The sequence below is a fragment of the Schistocerca cancellata genome, chromosome 2, assembly GCF_023864275.1.
Source record: "Schistocerca cancellata isolate TAMUIC-IGC-003103 chromosome 2, iqSchCanc2.1, whole genome shotgun sequence".
Classification (NCBI taxonomy): domain Eukaryota; kingdom Metazoa; phylum Arthropoda; class Insecta; order Orthoptera; family Acrididae; genus Schistocerca; species Schistocerca cancellata.
Window position 1 is genome coordinate 56,518,901 of NC_064627.1, and position 23,193 is coordinate 56,542,093.

Consider the following 23,193-nt stretch of genomic DNA (forward strand, 5'->3'; position numbering starts at 1 on the left):
CTAGTGTTAGCTCTTGAGGAAGAATGGGCTGCCATTCTCCGACTGACTTTCAGATACCTCACTGAAAGTGTCCCCAGCAGAGTTCAATCTATCATCAAGGCGAAGGGTGGATGTACCTCATATTAATGTACTCTAACAGTGTATTTAAGACTTCCTTTCTGAAAAAAGTTCCCTACAGTGGCTGGATGATCAGCATGCCTCACTGGTAAACAAAGGATCAATATTTTACCTGCAATACTTCTAGGAAGATTTTCTTGATAGTGAGAATGAAACAGAACCTACTCCATCTCATGATCGCATCTTCAAAGCTACTTGAAGAAGCACCTGTCATTAATGGCTGGAAAAGCATAAAAAATGGTCAGACAGCTCACCGGTATCCGCTAGGATTACAATACCATGGTGTTTCATTTGTTATTAAAACTGTGTCATTACCATCATGAGATATAACATTAAGGAAACATCTCACTGATGTCACAAAGCTTTCACAACTTCAGCCACCATGAAACAGATGAGAGGAAGGTTAGGGTTACTGTCCCAATCACATCACAGTTATGTAGCTCCAATTGTACAAACAAGAGCCAAGGATCAGTTGTAACCCTATTACAGGAATCTCCCTGAAACCAACCCAAAGTAATTTTGGAAACCACAGAGAACTACACGCAGAATAGATGGATATGAATTTGTGTATCACTCCAGAATATACGTCCAGTGTCTAAACCACTGCATCATCTTGCTGAGCTATGAAACTGAAGTACTAAAAAAAATCAGCTGCAACACTTTTAAAATAGGAATACATACTCAATAAAATAACAACCTTACCAAATTTTACTTTTCTGGCTGTTTCTACAGAAAAGCAAAGTGTGTCAATACATTTCAACATGAGATTTAACAGGCACTGTAGAAAGTATATCCACACCACAATATGATTCCTTTTCATACTGTATTAACAAGTAATATTGGGGTATGAAACTGGCATCAGATACTCAAAACACAAATGCCTAGACTCAACTCATATTCGACACATCATGGTGGAAAAGAACAAACTACTGTTTCATTCTTCATTTTCATTATAAAACACATTTATTAATCAGCTCTGTGTGCTTCAATACTATTTGTACATGAAAATCAATTGCTGCAGTACAGAAAATTAATACATTTCATTTGTAATATATGTCAGTTAGTCACTTTCTGAGGTAATATCTTATTAGAACATCAGACATGGAAGTATTTCATGGCTGTTCTTATTCTCAGTAGCATACTAATATTCTTTGCTTAGAAAAACAGCAAAGTCTGGCAAGTTATTGCACAGTAATAGTAATTTTCTCATTTTATAACCACTAATTTGTAATGATTCTATTTAAAATTTCAAGATACAATTTTAAGAAATAATAAATTATTATAGCTAATCGATCAGCCAACAACCACATTCAAGGTATGTACCAGTTTACAAAATATCAGTTTTCATTCTCACTGTACAATATGTTCTATTGTACATACACAATAACATTTCAAATAATCACTTTGGTGTAATTTTGTTTATCTGCACATATTTTGCACATGATGGCAACTGGTAACTTTTTAAGTAGATCATTCGAGCTAGCTATTTCCATAATGACAAAATCTTTCACCTTCACCTTATCATTTGGTATTGTGAACACATTTCTTTGCTATGACACTTATGCTTTAACAAAGAACACCAAAACACTGACAAGTACAAAAAGTTAATACACATCCTTTACACTCAGTGCAAATAATCAGCAAACATATATGTAAGAAATCTATTTTTTATGGAATGTACCTGAGACCAGTCTACCACATTATTCACATAAATTCTATCAAATATATTTTACATGGGGTTGACAATAATAAATAAAATACTGCTTTTAGTCTTCACTGTTGACAACAATGTGGACGGGTTCATTCAAAAAATAAGTAGGAAGCTGCCTGTTTAGTCATTGACTTATGACTTTTACAGAGAACATTGCACCTTAGCATGGACTATGAGAAGTACTCAAAGATCCAGCAGCAAAATACTGACCAACACTGGCCATCTGTCATTCAGTCCTAGAATCAAAGGTTTTCTTTAATATCAGTCAATGTCTCGAGCATGATTTGTGTGCCCATTCATACTGATAGTATGTATAACACCTGGTCCATCTTGCATTGTGTCTGGAGATGTTGGAGTTGCAGCTTGCAAAGCCTGATTTAGGCCAGAGGGAGGAACATAAAACCACCATGCCAAGAAGAAAAACAGTAGGGATGCTGCCTTTCCTATGAAAGCCAGTGCAAGCATGTATCTGTAAAAGGAAAACAATGTAATAGTTTTATTAACTTAACTTTTTTGTTTACTGAAAAAACAAGATTGCAGTTCTGTCTAGGGAAAACATCATAAATTACAACTATTGCCAGTAATTACTGTATAGTTATATTAAATTAACACTGATGATAAAAACTCAAAAAGTTACATACAAGTACCTATTTCATTTACATAACCATTACACGAATCTAAAGTTTTGACTTCACAATTTTTTTTATTTACCACTGGCTGAAACAATTCTGATCACAAAGAGTTCTTCTTAAGGGGCAGCCACATCTGAACAAGTCCATTTTGAAAAATGAAGAACATCGCAGAACAGTTGTTTAATGCACAATCTTTTATTGGGTACATAACCAATTTTGGAACATTTGCAGTTCCGTTATCTGGTACAAAAAAATAACATCATTTTATCATCTGTCATACTAACTCCAATGTTGTCATGGAACCAAAGATTCCATGTCAACAAAGTAAAAGGAACAAAAATTCCATAAAAGTCATTCTCTCATGGTGCATGACCAGGAGTAAAAACAGGAAAACTGTAATAGCAAATACTAGCTGTTACGGAATTTTTGTCCCTTTTACTTTTTTGATATGGAATCTTTGGTTCCATGACAACGTTAACATTGGGGTGAGCATCACCTCAGATGATTAAGTGATTTTTATTTCACCAGATGATGGTACTGTAACTGTTCCTCATTTTTCAAAATTTTGATCAGTTCTCAATGTAGTTTCCTTGCGAATAGCATTACAATCTTTCATAGTGGCCAGGGCTCGACATATTCTGAATAGAAATTGCATTGAAGGGTGACAAATTTGTAAATCTTTTGTATCTATACATATTTTTAAATTCAAATCTACTGTTAGCAGCTGACACTCCAACTACAGCAACAAAGTTATGTATTATTTTTACTATTTGACATTAGATGTAGAATTAATTAACATCTGAATTCTCTGTTCATGAACAGCACCTGTTCCTCACTCCTGTATCCACTAAAAGCCACACAGTGTGTAAGAAAGTCATATCATAAACAAAGCTCCAAGATTTGATGGAACATCTGTCACATTCTGTACAGAATTTGCAGCTGAATTAGCTCCTATTTTAACCACAATATACCATAGACCTCTTGAACAGAAAACTATGACCAGTGACTGAAGAAAGCACAGGTCAAACCTGTCTACAAGAAGGGTAGCAGAAGTGATCCACAAAACTGCCTCCAATATCCTTGAAATTCATTTGGTGTAGAATCTTCGAATATATTCTGAGCTCAAATGTAACAAAGTGTCTTGAAAAAAAATGATTCATAAACCATCAGTCATGTAAAACCCAAATCATATTTTTCCAACATGACATTCTGAAAGTCATGGATCAAAGTTCTCAGGTAGATGCAGTATTTCTTGACTTCTGAGAAGCATTTTACTCAGTACCTCACATACACATGTTATTGGGAATAATTTTATGAGGTACCAAGCAAAATTTGTGACTGGATTTAGGATTTCTTTGTAGGGGGACATATCATGCTATCTTGGATGGAGAATCATCAACAGATACAGAAGTAATTTATTGGGGCCCCAGGAAGTGTGTTGGGACTCTTCCTGTAAATGTATACCAACAATCTTGCAGACAATATTAACAGTAACCTCATAGTTTTGCAGATGATGCAGTTGCCTATTATGAAGCACTGTCTGAATAAAGCTGCACAAATATCCGGATGGATCTTGATAATATTTCTTCTTGAGATGCATGGCAAAAAAAACTGGGAGATATGAGAAGTGACAATTGTGGTGTTGCAGTCACTGTTGTAGTCACCATCACTGTTGTAGTCACTGATCTTGTGGCGGTAGAACTCTCTTTGTGTACAAAATGTAATGAAAGTCAGAATGAGTAAAGATAACCATTCACTTGCAGACGATGCACAAGTGTCACACAGACACATGTAACAGGTAAGAAATTCTATCATTACATTTTACTGTTACTCTTTTGCTTCCAGCCTTTCCTCTCATGTTATTTTCCACACAGTTCCTTCTTTGACCCAACATTTTACTCCCCCATTTCCACATCTCTATTCCTATCCCTGTCATCTCTTCTCATACCTCCCAAGGGAAGAAAGTACTCAACAGTTCTCCATTCATAATAATTGATCACAATATTATTGCACCTAGGAATGAGGGCGCTTCAGTTGGATTATCACAAGTTTTTACCATGATATTTCATGAGGTCACACTGAAACATTTGTTAGTGTATGCACTTCTTTCATGATCATTCACAGTGCCATGCATTTTCCTTAGTCACTGCTCTACTTGTTTACAGTAAAATCACCGTATATTTCTGATAATGGCCATGGGAGACCAAGTACAATACTATGATGGTGGGGTAGCACTATTTACTAAGATATAAACAACATGCCTATTATCTAATCATAGGGATTTTCTCTTCATTTTTGCACATAAATGAAATTATAGCAGCATAGTGTTTCTGTTCACACAAATTTCATGGTTGTTAAGAGATGCTTCTTAACATGTGATGAGCATGAGGCTAATAAAATTTAAAAGAGATACAGGCCATATCATAGTTTACTATAGGCAATACTGTTCAGTAGTTAGAGATTCCAAATTTAAATTTTATTAATGATACATCAACACAGCTCTTCAAGATGGAACAAGCACAAATAATAACACTGTCAAATTCTTAAATTTTGAGATGTACACTCTTATTTGGAAAATTAAAGTGAGTGAAGTCAACTGACTTGACCTACTGTGCCTGGGACAGTACTATTCTGTATCACTTAACAATTTGATAAAGTGTATTTAGAATTTTTTCTTCAGTTCATCCTATTCCTTCCTGTGACACACAAGTCTTGAATCTGCATTAATCTTATTTTATTTCTACACCTCTTGAAATTCCCACCTGCACCTATTATGCTTCTGTTATTACTATTTTTAATGTATTCCCACCATGTTCTCTCTTTTATCTTCTCTCATTTTATCCTATTTCATTATGTTATCATCATCATCATCATCATCATCATCATCATCATCATCTTCTTCTTCTTCTTCTTCTTCTTCTTCTTCTTCTTCTCCTCCTCCTCCTCCTCCTCTTACTCCACTGAACCTCTCTTCCAGTCCTTTCTAATCTCCTTCTGAAGACCCATTGTCTTGTTACCCCCACCCCCTCCCTATCTGACACATTTATCATTCTGTTTCCTACAATCCAATTTACTCTCTCCAGTTCCTTCTAACCAGCACTCCAACAGCAGGCATCCTTCTCCATTCTCCTGTGTATGGGGATTGTTGCTTATTTCCCATCACTCTTACAGTCTTCCTGCTGGAAATACTGGTCTTCCAACTCCATTGCATGGTCCTATTCCACCTACAGCCCTCTGATACTCTGTGCCATCCTATCTTTCCCCATTGTCAAGTTTTCTCACAGTTCTCCATCTTCCCTTGACCCCCAAATCATATAAATTTTTGCAGCAACACACACATAATGTGCATACATCATGACTGCGTGTGAGACTTGCTCTCCCTCACTTTGGACAATGTTGTTAATTTACAGACTTAAGAATAAATAGTCGCATTTTGTAGTTCTAGCCAACACTTGACATTTCATCTTTAATGTGATAGGTCATCCGTTATTTCTGCCACAACATACTACCGTCATGCTTTTCCCCTTGCTTTTAAAACTTGTCAGCACATCTTTTTTTAATTTTATGACTATATTACAATAATGCAAATGCAACGGGTACTTACCTTCCCATGTAAGTATTGTCATAAACCTGACAAGCACCTCTTTCGTGACAACTCTCAAACCACTGGAGGCAAGTTTCATCAATTAAGGCACCAAATACCATTGGTGCAGGAATGGTACCAATAAGTCGTACCTTTATCCACTGGATTCCGAGGGCAAAAGAACGCTGATCATCCTGCACACACCTAAAGAGAGAGAACATGAGTCATCAAATGGGTTATTTTGTTCTAATTTATATTAACTAAAATGATTTCAGACATTGTTTCTCATTATTATCTAACACCATCTTTTTCGAATTTTTAAATATGTATGAGGGGACTTCAAAAAGTAAGTTACACATTACCAGTGGAAAGTTGCTCCTGTCAGAGCACAAAAAAGGTGTACATTCCTTTTTAAAAGACTCTGACAGAAAAGGGAGGAACCAGCTGCCTCAGTCATCAACCCACCACCCATAACAAAAATTTTGGCATGTGAACATTTGCATGCTCTTTTTACACATAACACTCTAAATCCTTTTACCCAGTCTCTCTTTGTAATGAAGCCTACATACTCACCATCTCCCTCTCACTGCCGTTGTCTATTTCAGTCTCTCTCTCTCTCTCTCTCTCTCTCTCTCTCTCTCTCTCTCTCTCTCTCTCTCTCTCTCTCTCCCACTGTATCCTTTCTCTGCCATTGATTTACAGTATATCCCACAGCCACTGTCTGCTCACTCAATTACACTGTCTCCTTTGGCCTTTATTTCCCACCTCCATCATATCTTGGCAGCTCAAAAATTCTAGTACCACTGTGGGAATATTTGTATAGGCATATAGGCATGACGCGCCCATTATACATAGACAATGTGTCATAAGGTTTTATTGGTGAAAAAACATGTTTTGGTCACCTCAAAAACCCTGCAATGACTCTAGAACCCTTGCCATGTTCCACTACAACAGTTAAAATACATTTATGCCTCAGACCAGGTATTGTGTGCATACTTTAGATGCATAAGTACAGTAACTTTGACTCTCTGGATCTCGGTAACAGATTATATTTGGTACCCAAATGTTCAGGTTTTTTAAAACTTGTCTTGATTACAGATAAAGATTTTCAAGAATGGAAAGAATGGCATTTCTAAATGAATAAAGAATGTATAGTTAAAATTTGAGCCACTTGCCATGGTTAATTATTTTGATAATTGTGGCTCATGGAGCAAAAAGCTAAAAACCAATTTCTGCAGTTTTCTTCTGCATAGGCACGGTAATTTTGAATCTCCGAATCAAGGTAATGGATAATGATATCAAAAAAGTTTTGAAGATTCCCAAGAATATCATCTTACGAATATATGGTAAAAATTTTGACAATCCTCCATGGATAGAAACTATAAAAATGGTCATCTCCACAACTGGTACTTTTTGTACCCAACAATCATAATTTCTTCAGGTTCTCTCAGGACTGCCCATGAACAAATGGAGCTTTTATAAGCTGCTCAAGTCCATCTTACATGCCTAATGCAAACAAACCAACCGATTTGCACAATTTGCTGATCTGGAGGAAATATGTAATGTTCAAATTTTGACTCTGTGCTGCAGGATAGCTACAGAATGACCATTCTTCCGATAGGTATACAAATGGTCACTACATCACGGGCTGGCCAAAACAGTTGACCCCTTATCTCCATGATCAGTAAAACCTGAGATGTGGCCCTCTGAAAAATTGGATTTTCACACATGGATATTTGGAACATATTGGTAGCATGTTTTTGTGTACACAGAGTGATTAAGGCAGGTGATGTAATTTTTACTGAATGCTACAGTTCAAAGTAACATTAATACATGACACTATTTTTTGACATAGTCACCAAGTGTTGGTAAACAATGATTTGAACATTCTACCAGACATTCAGTTCCTCAACGAAAGAAATATACTTCTCAATAATGGAGTCAATTGAGAACTGCTGTGTGTCCTTATCATTGTAAAATCTCTTTTCCTCCAGATGTTCTTCCGGCCTGCTGGAAACACTGCTGGAACATTTTCATCAGTGGTCGATGTCAATGGCCTTCCTTTCCCAGTCAGAATCACCCATATCTGTGCAGCAGTGGTCAAATTGTTTGACCTATTTCACTATGGCTCGACCTGAGATTGCATTTGGTCCATATACTCCCAGAACTTCACAATGAATCTGTGTAAAACTTGACATTTTTCCCACAAGAATTGTGCTGTCTGCATGCTTCATCTTTGGAGTATGTTTCCAGTTGCTACATCATTAGACTTGCTCATGGTGATGCAACAGTTATCCATATCACAGCAGAGATGTGTCTGCAGGAAACCTGGATCATGTACTCTTTTTCTGATAATGCATCACTCTTGTTGCAAAGTGGTCTCAGGAAAGGAGAATATGGGTACCTATTTTCTGGAGTCTCTAGATATTTTATGTTTCTTATACCCATTGAAATTGATTAATTATTTTCTGTGAAGCTATCTTTTAGTATTTCACTCTAAGGCAGCATAAACGAAGAGTGATAAAATGTCTGCACCAGGAACAACCAAAATTCTGTTGCTAAATGCTGTTGAATAGAGTAACAATGTTCCAGCAACTTATTTCATCACTCACATCACGTGGACATCCTCAACTCTTCAAAACTGGGTACCCTTCATCCTGGAGTCTGCATGACCTGCCCTTCCTTTTTGACCTTCCCCACCCCATACCTCTCTCCTAACTACAGAAGCAACAATTAGTTCTGAAAGCTAGATAGTGTGTTGTTTTTACTTTTATATGTACCCATGAGTATACTACACATATTGCCTGTACAGCAATTATGTCTCATATTTTCAACTGAATTTTCCTTTGATACACTTTCACCTAGTCTTACAATTATTTCTTCCCTTTATGGTCTTCTTTGTCTTCTAAGCTTTCCTTCTTCATTACCAATTTTTTCTTGCATATATTAACTTTTTATTCCTCTCTGTACCTTTCATATAGTACTTGAATATAGTTTTCATCTTTTACCTACTCATTACCACCACATTATTATTAGCACAATGGATTTTGATCCTCATCTATTATGTGTTGTAGCTTCATTTTTCCTTCCTTCAGAGAGACATTGTTATTCGTTCTTGACTGTCACTTTGAACCATCTCAGTTTTCTGGGTTATGAGGTTTTCATCAGCTTTTACCCCTGATCTTATGGAAGATGTCCATGTGGGAGCTATTATACAATGTTCACAAAGACAAAACTTTGTTGTCACCTCAGTGAAGTATACTGAATGTCGTCGGCTACAAATGCCACAAAAGTTGCATATTTTATTATGTTATGCTATACTAACAATTTTTTACCTAAAGACAATGTAAAATTATTAAATCATGATTTGGTTTATATCTGACATGTGTGTGATGGAGAACTGCAGTGATAACACACTATTTGGTCCCCTTCCCCGAATCAGCCAATCAACCAGTGATTAACAATGAAAGGTTTTGATGCATCTGAATTCACTGAAAAATGTGTGCCAAGAATAGGAATAAAAGAAACAGTTTGTACAGCTATTTGTTTTCCAGAAATAATCAGTTCTTGAATTCACTACTTACAACTTCATTCATGCCTTTTAAAGGGAGAGAGGTTATAACCTGAAAATCATACCCTGCACCTGAAAGTGGACTTTAAGGCTAGAAGATTCATGTTCATCTACTCAGTCAATCTACTAATTTCTGAAGTCTATGACTCAACACTCCAAACACTCTTCTCTTTTTTGTTCCATCCTCTTCATTTCTTCTTAATTTTACATATTGTTAATTGCAATGTATCTAATACTATTTCTTTCTTCACCTCCCCTTGTTTTTGTTTCCCAAAACTTTTTTGTGCAACATATTAGTTGAAATCTGATTGTTTGTACGTATATACCCAAAAAGTTTTGTTCTCTTTCTTTTTATGAATGGTTCCTATACCCCCAGATTTCTTCCAGAACATCTTCATTGGATTTTCTTACTCTCCATATCTTCCTTTTTCAACTTTTCCAAACAAAACCACATTCCCATTGCTTCTAAGTGCTTTCTCTGTGTCATCAACAGTGTCCATCTTTCATAGATACACAGCAGATTCCTAAGGAATGTCTTGAAAATTGTTTCCTGCTTTTCTACACTAAATGATTTGATTATTAACAGCTGTCTTCTATTATTAAAAATGTGTTTTGCTGTTGCATTTCCTGTTCTGATTTCCACACAGCCTGTTTTATATTTTATAAATAAGATGCCTCAGTGTCAAAATTTAATGATTTTTTTCTTTATTATTTCTTTTGGTTTTGAACTCAGTTGCTCTTCTCAACTTTAATTTGCTTACTGTCATAATTTTTGTTTTTGCTATTAATTTTACATGTTTTTGCTTTAAAGATCTTTACAGCTGTTTCAATGAAAATATCAAACAAACAAGGTGAAAAACTGCAAATTTCTCTTACCCTCTTCTAATTTCAGATTTAGATTATTCTCCATTCATCTCTATTCTTACACTTCCTTTTCTGTGTTTTTTACTATTTTTCTTCTATCTTCAAATCCAAGAGAAAATCTTTCAAGAGCCTGAAGAGTTTCTTCCAACTTACATTGTCTAATGACTTTTCTAAATCAATAAATGCTCTTTAAGTATCCCACTTTAATTCTAACCATTTCGCTCACAAGGTCTGAGTGCTGAGATGACTTCTCTTGTTGTTAAGCCAAATTGCTCTTCGTATTCCAGTTCTGTTTTCCATTTTTTAATGCTATATGTCAGTATTGTTGCCAAATGTGAAAACTAAGCTTATCATTCTGCAAATTGAGGTATAATGTTTTTTTAATGAATGTGTGTTGGGTTGATTTCTAGAAAAAAAAAAAAAAGCATTTCAAAGACACCTAGTCATAAGAGCAGCTGATAATGTTGAAATGTTCACCTCTCAATTTTCTCAACAATTCTGCCAGAGCTCAGATAGCACCTGATCCATACAACTTTCCTTGGTCTTTCAGTGCTGCTTCAAATCCCATTTTCATAACTGGAGGACTTACTTCATCTGTGTCACATAAAACAGGAAGAAAAATCTCTAAATCCTTAACTTACGAATGCATTTGCAGATGTGAAAGTAATGGCACAAAAGACAGATGCCAAATACCAAAAAACCCTCTCACTCTCATCACAACTCAACATAATATATTATCCAATGTAACATTCAGACAATATTAGGAACAGCACACTGAACCTCTGTATTTCATAGCACCTTTAAGATATGGTATGACTTAGCAGAGGATTAGAATATATCATCTTGAGAACTTTCTGTGGATGATAGTGAAAGTTTTTTTAGTTCCTTTGATATCCCTAAAATAAATCACTTCACCCTACAATTGTCTAAACCGATGCAGTTGCAGTATGTGTACAACACCACAATCTCTCACTGATCTTGACAACAGTTCTACACCTTCATTCCACTCTACTTCAGTTTTCATCATGTGTACATTGCCATGCATCTATATATTTTTATCTTTTTTCTACAAGATCCACTCTGTACCTCTGATTTTGTAAGGCCAATGTGATAAAGAAAACAGATGAAAAAAACCCAAATCAATTACCAATCGAAGAGAACCAGATATTAATGCATAGTACACTTATTAACTACATTTTCCAAAAATTTATATTCTGCATTGTAATTGTAATTCAAGTTCTGCAGTTTTTCTTTTTTTTTTAAAAAAAAAAAGCACCAAACTACCCTTATGAACATTTACTGTAGGAAACATCTTATGTGGAAATTACTTTTAGCAGGTAGTTAGAGAACCAAAATGGGAGCGCAATTCTTAGATGCCTTAGTAACTAACAGACCCAAACTTTTTTAATCAGTTAACATTAAGGAATAAACTACTATCATTATGTTGTGATAACATCAATAAATATATGTACTGCAAAGAATGTGAAAAAAATATAGGAAAATATTTTTGTTAACTATAGTGACAGGATACAAATTTCAGAGTATCGACATCAAGTATTCAGTTTTGTGAATGAAGATGAGGAGCACATATGGATAAAACTGAAAAGCATTGTACAATACTCCTTAGAAAAGTATGTACCCAGCAAGGTTGTGAGGGATGGAAAAGACCCATAACAGTTCAATAGCCATGTTAGAAAGTTCCAATAAAAGCAAAGAGAGCTTCAACTCTGGTTTAAATGAAGTCCAAGCTGAGTAGACCAGAAAAGGTGAATGAAGCCAAATTGAGAATAAGGAGGAAGACGCATTCATTGAGTGTGAAAGTAAAATTTTGTCTAACAATCTGACTAAAAATCCAAAGGAAAAGTTATGAAAACTCAGTAAGCAGACCAAAATCATCTGATCAGTCACTCAGTGACTGAAACAAATGATAACAGAGAAGAGGCCAAAATACTTAATTCCGTCTTCCAAAATTGTCTTAATCATCACATGAATGCTGATATTGGAGTACCTCAAACGATTGTTCTAGGGCAGCTTATGTTTACAATTTATATTCATGGTCATGGGTAACATTGGCGGTTCTGTGAGTCTTGGCAGTTGATCCTGAATGTAATTAAATGTAACATAATGCACATAAATAGGCACAAGGTCCACTACTATTTAATTATACTATTGACACTAAATCACTGGAAACAGTAACTACCATAAAATACCAAAGTGTGGCAATCCAGAGAGACCTGAAGTGGAATGATTACATGAAAAAAATTGTAGGAAAAGCAGACGTCAAGCTGAAATTCACTGCAAACCATAAGCAAATATGAGTCACCTATAAAAGAAGTGGCTTAAAATATCATTTGTTTAACTGATACTTGAATATTCTTCACCAGTCTGGGACCCTAAGCAAGTAGGAGTAATAGAGGAGATACAGAAGATTCAGTTAAGACTGGAGCATTTCATCATGGGATGGTTTAGTAAGGGTTATAGTGTTACAGAAATTCTCACTCAAGAAACTCCAATGGCAGACACTTCAGAAGATGTACTGTGCAACATGAAGAGGTTTACTGTTGAAATTTTCAGACCATACATTCAAACAAGATTCAGGCAACATGTTTCCTCCCATGTATGTCTTGTGAAATGACCATAATGAGAAAATCAGAGAAATTAGAGCTCACAAAGAGATTTACCAATGACTGTCCATTTATGTGCCACTTGTGAATGGAACAATGAAGGGGGAAAAAACAGTGGTACCAGAAGTGCCCTCTACCATACACTATAATGTCACTTGCAGGATACAAGTGTAGAAGCAGATACACCAAACACTAATATAATTATTTTGTTTAGTGAGTTTCATGAAGTTTTATAAACTGATAAGCAAATAGATTAGAACTAAATGTTGCATCGAAGGGAGAAGGCTTCTCTCACATCAGTGAATAGAACAGTTTGCCATGGCACACTGTCATGATTTTCACAGACTTTGCACTTGCTGTATGATATATTTAATAATCATTTCTTAAATATAGTAGAAAATACAGGGATAAACAATTCAAGAAAGAAATCACAGCATGTTGAAAAAGCAACTCTCCTCCTGCTAAAATTAAAAAAAAAACATTATTTTAAAAATAAGAGCTCTCCTAGATTTTATGGTGTTCCTGGCAGAGTACTAAAGACTTGTTAGTATATGATAAGTGCTGTCTTTTCTGAAACATGCAATCCATCACCAACACAAGGCATTTTTGCAGAAAGATTGAAATATGCCACTGTTAAACACATTTATAAGGAAGGTGATGTATTTCACCACTAACACAATTTTTCAAAATTTTTGAGAAGGTAATGTATTCTAAAATACACTGTCCATTCACTTTAATACAACCACCTGTCAAATTCCTGAATAACCACCATTTGCTGTGTGGAACACTGCAAGGTGGGCAAGAAGAGAGGCAATGAGGCTCTGGAAGTACCGAAAGAGATGTGGAGCCATGCTGACTCCACTACTGTAGTCAGCTGCGCTAGCTTTCTTGGTAGAGGATCCATACTGCAAACAGCCCAATTGAGGTGGTCCCACAGATTCTCTGTTGAGTTTAGAGCCCAGGAGTTCGGTGGCTAGGAAAGTGCAGTGAAAACCTGGTGCTCCTCGAATCAAATGGGTACACTGCAAACTGTGTGAAATGTTATGTTCTCCTGCTGATAGATGTCATCATGCAAATAGATCATACATGTGTTGATCCACTGTGTCTTCCAGAACAACAAGATCACCCAGACCACAGCACATGCAGGGTGTTAGCTTTCAGATGTTTGAAGCCATACACGCCTATGGCTATCTGTCTGATGGAGCATAAAATGAGATTCATCTGAAAAGGCCACCTGGCCACCTGTTACCATTCAGCAAATGTCCAACTCAGTGAATGTCCATGTGCATTACTGACTTGCAAATTCCAGCTTTCATTGCCAACGAACAGCAGTCAGCATGAGAGCATGAACCAGGTGCTTGCTGCAGAGGCCCATTTGCAACAATGTTCACTGAATGGTTGTTGAGGAGACACCTTTGGAAGCTCCTTGTTTCATCTAGGCAGTCAGCTGCTCAACATTTGCATATCTCTTCACCCACACATGTCTCCACAGCCATCTGTGGCCCATGGTGCACCATAGATGCATCAACTCAGTTTCAGATAGTGCCATTTTGCCATGCACTGTATACTTTAACCATGGCAGCATGCAAACCGTTTACAAGCTTTGTCATTTCAGAAATGCTTTCACCTTTGGCCTGAAAGCCAACGATTATTCTCTTTTGGTAATTAAAGACATCATTCCATTGTAACTTTGACAAGTACTGCTCTGTTTTCTGCATCCTCCCCTCCACTTTCTCCAACATGCTATACATACCTTCCACTGCTAGTGCTGCTGCCACCTGCCATCTGTGAGTGGTTATTGCATGTTTAAGTTGAACATATGCAGAAATCAATTTATGTGACTGAACTGTGTAATACCTCAACAGAGCAACAGTAATATACTTGGCAAATCACAGTTTGGATTTCAAAAGAATTGCTCTTTTGAGAATGTCATTTACATGTCCACTCACTAAATTTTACAAGCACTAAATAACAAAACAGCATCAGTTGGTATTTTCTGAGGCCTGAGGCATCTGACTTCATGAATCACAATATTCTTATAGATAAACTGATATTTTATGGCATTGTCAGTACAGCCAGCCATTGGATAATGTCATATCTAACAAAAAAGACTGCAGAAAATTGTACTTAGTAATTCAACCAATATAGTCCAAAAACATTATTATGACTCGGGAGAAATCATATATGGGTTTACCCAACACCCAGTTTTAGGTCCACAATTCTTCCTCATATATGTAAATGACCTTCCATCTAATATGCAACAAGCAGAATTAGTTCTTTTTACAGATGACACTAGTATTGTAATTAAGCCAAGCACATATATAGCAACAGAAGAAATGGTAAACAATGTTCTTGAAGGTATCACTGAATGGTTTTCTGAAAGTAGTTACACCCTCCATTTTAAAAAGATACAACATATTGAGTTATTAACATCTTGAGGTACTCTGCCTGTAACACATGGTGAGGAAACAATAAATAAGTTGGAAAGTTCAAAATTCTTAGGTGACAAAAATTTAAACTGGAAAACGAACATTTTGAAACCGCTACAACAACTACTCAGATCAGTGTCCATTGCTCAAAAATGTGGATTGTCAATGCCGCAACCAAATTTTTTTATCATTTACCCAGTGACATAAAATGTCTGACACACCGCAAAGTAAAAGTTGAAAACGATTTAAAAATGTTTCTCCTCAACAACTCCTCGTATTCCATAATGGAATTTTTATCATCGTAATGTGTAAAGGGCGGTGGTAGGAATTACTAACTCCCATCTTTTTTTTAAAAAAAAAAAAGTAAATAAAAATAAAAAATAAAAAATTTGAAAATGGTCAGCATGCAGGCATATTTATAAAATAATTTATGATGTGAATATAAAATGACTAATTCCACATCATTACAATTTATAGAGCAAAATATCCATGGAACATGAAACTAACTAAGAATAACTCAGTTGCTTATCAGTGTTGCTGCCCTATATCTATATTACTACAAATATGAATAGTAAAATGAGTAATCTGTACCTTAGTGTTGCAGAAAGAGCAGGCATTGTGCTGAGGAATGTGAAGAACATGGTGCAGAATGCAAGGACAACAAATGGCCAAAGGTAGGGGCATTCTGAGGCACACATGCGATTTTCTGCTTGAAAGTAGCCATCCCCCGCTTCTGGCCACAGGTCTGTAAGGTTGCGTCCTGCATCTGATATACAAGCACAGTCCGTATAAACCTGAAACAAAGCAGAAAGACTGTAAAAGCTTGCAATGGACAAAATAATTATAATAATCTTGTTAGCAGTCACCTATATGTTACACAATGTTTTACATTAATTAAGTGGCATATGGATGAGAACATAAGAAAACTCCTTGACTTATTACCAAAACTAGAAGTAGGAGGAGTCATTAAATGGGTTTAGAAATGCTAAACTTTTTTAATATCCACTGTGTCATCACAGTCTACATGAGGTCATAACACAACAAACTGACACTAAACCAAATCAATACGAATATGGTAACATAGCCCCACTGATATATGTGAATTCTGTTTTAGTCAGCTCTGAAAAACATTGTTCAAAAGCTTATCAACATTTTCAGTCTTGATTATGTGCCTACTGAACACTCAAAACCTCAAATATAAGGTGAGTTATTATCTTTACTCCTGGCATGAAATCAATATTTTGTAACTCGGCATAGTGTACACATAGGGCATTCATGTAACATCTGTTTACTTCATATACCTTCTTCACAAGCCTCAGTACTAGCTGATGTTTGGTCTTACTTGAATTGACCAATTATCAAATACAAACTGGATGGCATGATGTAGACAAAAATATTTTTCATTTGTTGTTTAACTTCTCTGATGTCTCAAATGTCATTCACATTTAGTGTGGGATATGTATCATTTTACACTATATTATAGCCACAGTGCAAATTGTGGTATGAGTGTCATATTTAATGACTTTCTAAATTCACTATGGTTTTTAGTATTACAACAACAAAAATTTATCAATAACTGACAAAACTGCTTACCTTCATAGTCAATAATATAAAACTTTATCATTCAAAAATTTAATATTCACGTTTTTTCATGATAACTATGTGATGTTTAGCCTGCTTGTTCAGTTGTTGACAGTTTTGGATGTGTCAAGGAGCACTGTGACTTAAACATGGAAAATCTACTAGCAGAAAAAAGTTGTGTGCAAGTTGAGAAAACAAGACAGAAAAAGTTAACAAAGCAAACTGCTGATTTTGTAGACCTGTTCTGTATGGTTCTGTCCTGTAGTATTGTAACAGAGTAATACTCTACTTACGTGGATATGTGATGAAACTCTTTGATTGAGAGACAAGCTTGAAATATTAATAAACAATCAGTAACTGTTCTGACAACAGTCAGGACCTATCTAATTACTCTAGTACCAACACTGGGTGATGAAAGAGTATCTCAGTTTCTAAAACTGAGACAGTACTTGAACACAATGTTTAGTATTGTGACTTTAATGTCATTTTGTCTTAAATGACCCTCTTCCCGACTGTGGGATATCGCGCACTTCGTTCAGGCATAATGGAAGAAACAAAAAGAAGTTTGGCCTTAAAGAACAGTGGTGCAGGAGATGGAATGCTGCAACAATAAAACATTAGGGTGTTCAAGATCCATCTGCCAGTCTATCAACATGTAATCTGAAGGCAAGTGAGTGGTCATGATTGAGCAGGTTAGGAACTGGCCACGCCAGGTACAATGCTCTGATGCACAGACGGGGTCTCCGAGACTCTCCAGCTTGTGATTGTGGAGCCCAAGAGCAAACCGTTCAACATGCTGTCAGAGATTGCCCTCTGAGAAAATACCCAGGACCATTCAGTGATTTTATTAATGCTGCTATCCCTGCCATGAATTGTCTTCATTCAACAGATGCTCAACTCTGATGAAATGTATCTGTTTTAATTAGCAGTCCTAGTTTTATAGTTCAAATGTTCTCCTTTTGATAGTATTGGATTACTAACTTTAAGAATTTGAACATAATAGTTCTGTGCCTAAATCCTTAAATGTGTAATTGTAATCTGTATGCATTTCTCAATATTTGCTCTTGTTGCCATACAATAAATAAATAAATAAATAAACTGTGCCTGATGAAGGTGGGTGAAACTATTTATAGTCTCTTAATAACTTTAGTACAATAGCTGGCTATTTTTTGTCTTCTGGAAATTTTATGCTGATATTATGCTATAGCACTGCCCATTCCACGTAATTTATATCTGCCAGAAACACATTATTTGTACTGATGTTGTGGGCAGCTCTTTGTCTTTTTTGTAGTTTCAGTACTATCCTGTAAATAAAATTATCTGAGGACTGATTATCAACCTGTTGCATCTTAAACTACAGTTTATCCTGTGTTATGTGTTAGAAATTAATACTTTTAATTTAAATTTTATATTGTGTATATAGACAGAAGAATAGACAGTATCTCTTTTGCCTGCAGAGAGCCTAAGAAGGCAAAGAATAACTGCTCTATGAAGAAACCTCTAACATACACTCCATAATGACTGATCAGTTTCAATAGCTGCCCATCTAACACACCAAACATAGTAATTTTCTTACTTTTATGAAACTGCTGAGGTTCTACATCTATCAAAAATAAAAAGTTGGAGATATACAAATATCAGTCTAAATGGTAAATAAACCTATCGAGTATAGCATTTGCTACATTCTGGAACATACCTAACTCAAGTTGTCTGCTTGTTTAACACACCTTTTCTTTAAATCAAAGCTATTGACATAACTTCTAAGCTTTTTTAACGTGTTAGCTGAATGGTATGCTATGAGATATCTAGCTTAAATGACCATTTAATCATTTATTTATTTGTACATTCACAGAAAATATGCATGGGTGCATGTTGCCAGAATCAGTACATGATTAAACACACATAACTACTAACAGTTTCAATAATTACAAATACCTACTCACAATTTTTCATACCTCATGTTACATGTCTGTACAGCTTATATTTCTGTTGTAAATATTGTAAACTGTCTCTTGATCATACTGCATAGTGTTTATTTGGAAACCATTTACACAGATAATTCAGAAAACAATTATATGTCACTGTCACATTACACTATCTCTGAGACCATTTTATCATGTCACAGGAGACTTAATTTATAAATTGCATTAATTTAATGTTAATGTTTCATAAACTCATCAGTTCTATAGAAGCTGTTGTCTGTCAGCATGTCCTTTCAGTATTTTTTAACTTGCTTAGTTCTGAAATATGCTTCAATCTCTGAGGCAAAGAACAGAATAAAATTTTTGGTTTATACAGCATATCTTTTTATATAGAGTTGCTCTTTGCACTTTCCTATTAAAATTTTCTTTGTTTCTTGCTTCACACTAATGAAAATTTCTATTTAACACAGCCACGACCTCATGAAAATTTTGAGTTCTTTAAAAATTTCGATACACCATCCCTTTGGCAACCCCTATTACAATTGATACACGTTTAAGGGTTCAGTGTGCTACGCTTAGTTTCCTGTTTAATGGATTTCTCATTGTTTCATACTCCTAAGAATTTTTTGAAGGCCTCCTGCATCTTACAGTTCCATAATTCCATTACTATATTAGATTATTCCTTGGTTCTTGAGTAACTGAAGCTCAACACACAGGAATTTCTTTTTTTCTTTTTCATCATTTACTGCCAAACAGTTATGGAATACCATTTTCCTACCTCTTCTCTTCTTACTTTGGTTTTCTGCTTGAGATCTTCTTCGTTTAGTTCTTTAATAAAAAAAAATTGCTATCATCTTCAAAAAGTAATGCATCTGCTGCAGATAACTGTTTCAGTAATTCATTCATGAAAACTAAGAACAGCAAAGGACTTCACACAGAGCCATTCAGTGTCCAAGTTTTTGACAACTGATGTAGTGATCTTTCTCAGATACTCCAGGCAAAAACACACATCATGCTGGGTGGATGGAGTCAAGGCAATGAGCACATAAGAGAACTGGTCAGAACATCTGAAGAAGACGACTAAGTCATTTGACAAAATGGTGTGTGTGTGTGTGTGTGTGTGTGTGTGTGTGTGTGTGTGTGTGTGTGTGAGAGAGAGAAGTGGAATCATCAACTCAGCAATAAACCTGAAAGCATATCATAATGTTAATGTACACTGCCTGAAGCACCCAGAAGGGAATCAGGAAATGAAAGAAACTTCATGGTTTGGAGGGGTGGGGCTATGTTGTGATATTCCAATGACTATAGAGTCGAGTCAAATTTGCAATGAATTGAACCCCCTCTTGCCTGGATGCATGCACTAATTCAGTTGGTCAGGGTGTCATAAAGCCATTATATCCTCTGCTGAGTCAAGCTGGCCCACAACTGTTGTAACTGGACCTTCATATCCAGGATACCCTGGTCCTTGATATCCTGCCACAACAGTGCCCAGGGCTAGACCGTTCTTTTGTCAGTGCCATCCAGGATTACATAAAACTGTCTGTTCTGTAATAGAGATCCAATTATTTTTGTGAGCTAATAGTACTTAAATATCTCGTAGAGTTTTCCATGTATGAATCTGGCTTGACCACTCATTTGAAGGGTACTGGGGAACAGATGGGTGTTCTGTGTTTTCTGAATGGTAGTGATGGGAAATCACAATACCTTCTAAATACTTATCTCACAGGGAATGCCCCATGAGAATTTCAACAAGAAAAGCTAGCTTGTTAAGCCAAAGTTATGTCTCACTCTGAGAATGACAAGAGGCCTTGACTTCTTGCACAATCAGACAATAAAATGAGTGACCAAAAAGTTTAAGGTATGTCTGTCCAGTGTCATAATATACAGTCATTTCCATTTTACATAAGAAATGTTCATTATGAAATGATGTAATACTAAAGAGCTAATATGAATCAAGTATAACCAAAAATAGAAGTTTTAGGATTTCCTTTGAATACACTGTGTGATCAAAAGTATCTGGACACCTGGCTGAAAATGAACTACAAGTTCATGGCACCCCCCCATCGGTAATGCTGGATTGTAATATGGTGTTGGCCTATCCTTAGTCTTGATGACAGCTACCACTCTTGCAGGCACACATTCAATCAGGTGTTGGAAGGTTTCTTGGGGAATGGCAGCCCATTCTCCATGGAGTGCTGCACTGAGGAGAGGTACTGATGTCAGTCAGTAAGTCCTGGCATGAAATCAGTGTTCCAAAACATCCCAAAGGATTCAGGTCAGGACGCTGTGCAGGCCAGTCCATTACATGGACGTTATTCTCATGTAGCCACTCCACAATAGGCCATGCATTATGAAAAGGTGCTCGATCGTGTTGAAAGATACAATTGCCCTTCAACAGGGGAAGCAAGTAGGTACTTAAAACATCAATGTAAGCTTTAGTGCCATGCAAACCAAGAAGGGGGGCAAATCCCCTCCATGAAAAATATGACCACATCATAACACCACTGCCTCTAAATTTTACTATTGGCACTACACACGCTGGCGAATGACAATCACTAGGCATTCGCCATACCCACACCCTGCCATCAGATCACCACATTGTGCACCATGATCCATCACTCCACACAACGTTTTTCCACTGTTCAATTGTCCAAAGTTTATGCTCCTTACACCGAGTGAGGTGTCGCTTGGCATTTACCGGTGCGTTATGTGGCTTATGAGCAGCCACTCGACCATGAAATCCAAGTTTTCTCACAGCCTGCCTAGCTGTCATAGTACTTTCAGTGGATCCTGATGCAGTTTGGAATTCCTGTGTGATGATCTGGATAGATGTCTGCTGATTACACATGATGACCCTCTTCAACTGTCAGTGGTCTCTGTCAGTCAACAACAAGGTTGGCCTGTACGCTTTTGTGCTGTACATGTCCCTTCACATTTCTATTTCACTATCACATTGGACACAGTCAACTTAGGGATGTTTAGGATTGTGGAGATATCACACGCAGATATATGACGCACATGACACCCAATCACCTGACCACGTCCGAAGTCTGTGAGTTCTGCGGAGCACCCCATACTGCTCTATCATGATGTATAATGACTACTGAGGTCACTAATATGGAGTACCTGGCTGTAGGGGGCAGCACAATGCACCTAATATGAAAAATGTATGTCTTTGGAGGTGTCCAAATACTTTTCATCACACAGTGTATATGGAGTAGAACAATTTTACTAACAGAAAATCTTTAATTCATTCTTAAACTCTACTATATTAGTTTTTTTCTCAGAACAGATAGGCCTACATACTGATAATAGCAAAGGACATTAAGTTGTCATAATTCAAGCTGTTTACAGCATCACTGCCTGATCTTCTAGGAACATCAGGAATATTATTTCTATCTGGCCTTTGCATTCTGAAAGTGTCACCTTTTTAAGCTGAAAGTCTCCAGAAAATTAATTTGTGAGTCACTAATGAATGGAATAATAATAATGAAATAGCTTCTTAATTTTTAAATCACCTATAGCTATAATAACACATACTGCAAAAGTTGTTCAACTAAAGTTATTCCTTACCTCTATTATGTGGGTTTTCCAGTTCAGGTTGTGAACTGTTATAGTTTACTTTTTTATTCTATTTCTGATAAGATTACTGCTACATGTTCTATCCTCAATTGGAGAGTACTGACTTTTTTCAGAAACTGAAAGACAATCTATTTGATTTGAACCAATTATTGTATTTTCAAATATTTTATAAGCTGCCCTTTCAATAAATTTACATTCCATTACTTAAAGTCTCTTCACACAAAACTTGCACTTTGAAAAGGAGAGACAAAAAGAGAGAGGTCATATGGTAGATAAGAATCATATGGTAGATAATAAACGGGGTTAATAGTGTGGAAATCACTTTCCATTGGATGCCAATGGACGAAGCTGGAGATAACTTCTTTGACAGAGCCACCCAAAATCTGTAAGCAAAACCACTTATTGAGAAAGAAACTATATCTCTTGTGACTCTTGCTGTTCTTCTCATAATTTATATTTCCTCCACAACTTGAACAGCTCTGCAGCTGCAAGTGTATGCACTGTGTGCAGTGAAACATGTTGAGAGACTAAATGAATCTAGTATAGTTATTCTTTATGCTAAGCAGCTAATGTGTTC

The 23,193-nt window shown here is 36.2% G+C and overlaps 1 protein-coding gene across 3 annotated transcripts in view; it reads right to left on the minus strand.

Annotated features, from left to right (window-relative positions):
- Window positions 1-1,095: 1,095 nt before the first annotated feature.
- LOC126161329 (solute carrier organic anion transporter family member 4A1) overlaps window positions 1,096-23,193 on the minus strand; it is a 1,079,633-nt gene continuing 1,057,535 nt past the window's right edge. For all 3 annotated transcript variants that reach the window (XM_049917087.1, XM_049917085.1, XM_049917086.1), the window contains 3 exons: window positions 16,123-16,325; window positions 6,065-6,247; window positions 1,096-2,297 (listed from right to left, as the gene is read on the minus strand). In XM_049917087.1, the coding sequence (XP_049773044.1) occupies window positions 2,090-2,297; window positions 6,065-6,247; window positions 16,123-16,325 (594 nt within the window). In that variant the 3' untranslated portion in view covers window positions 1,096-2,089. The remainder of the gene's footprint in view (window positions 2,298-6,064; window positions 6,248-16,122; window positions 16,326-23,193) is intronic.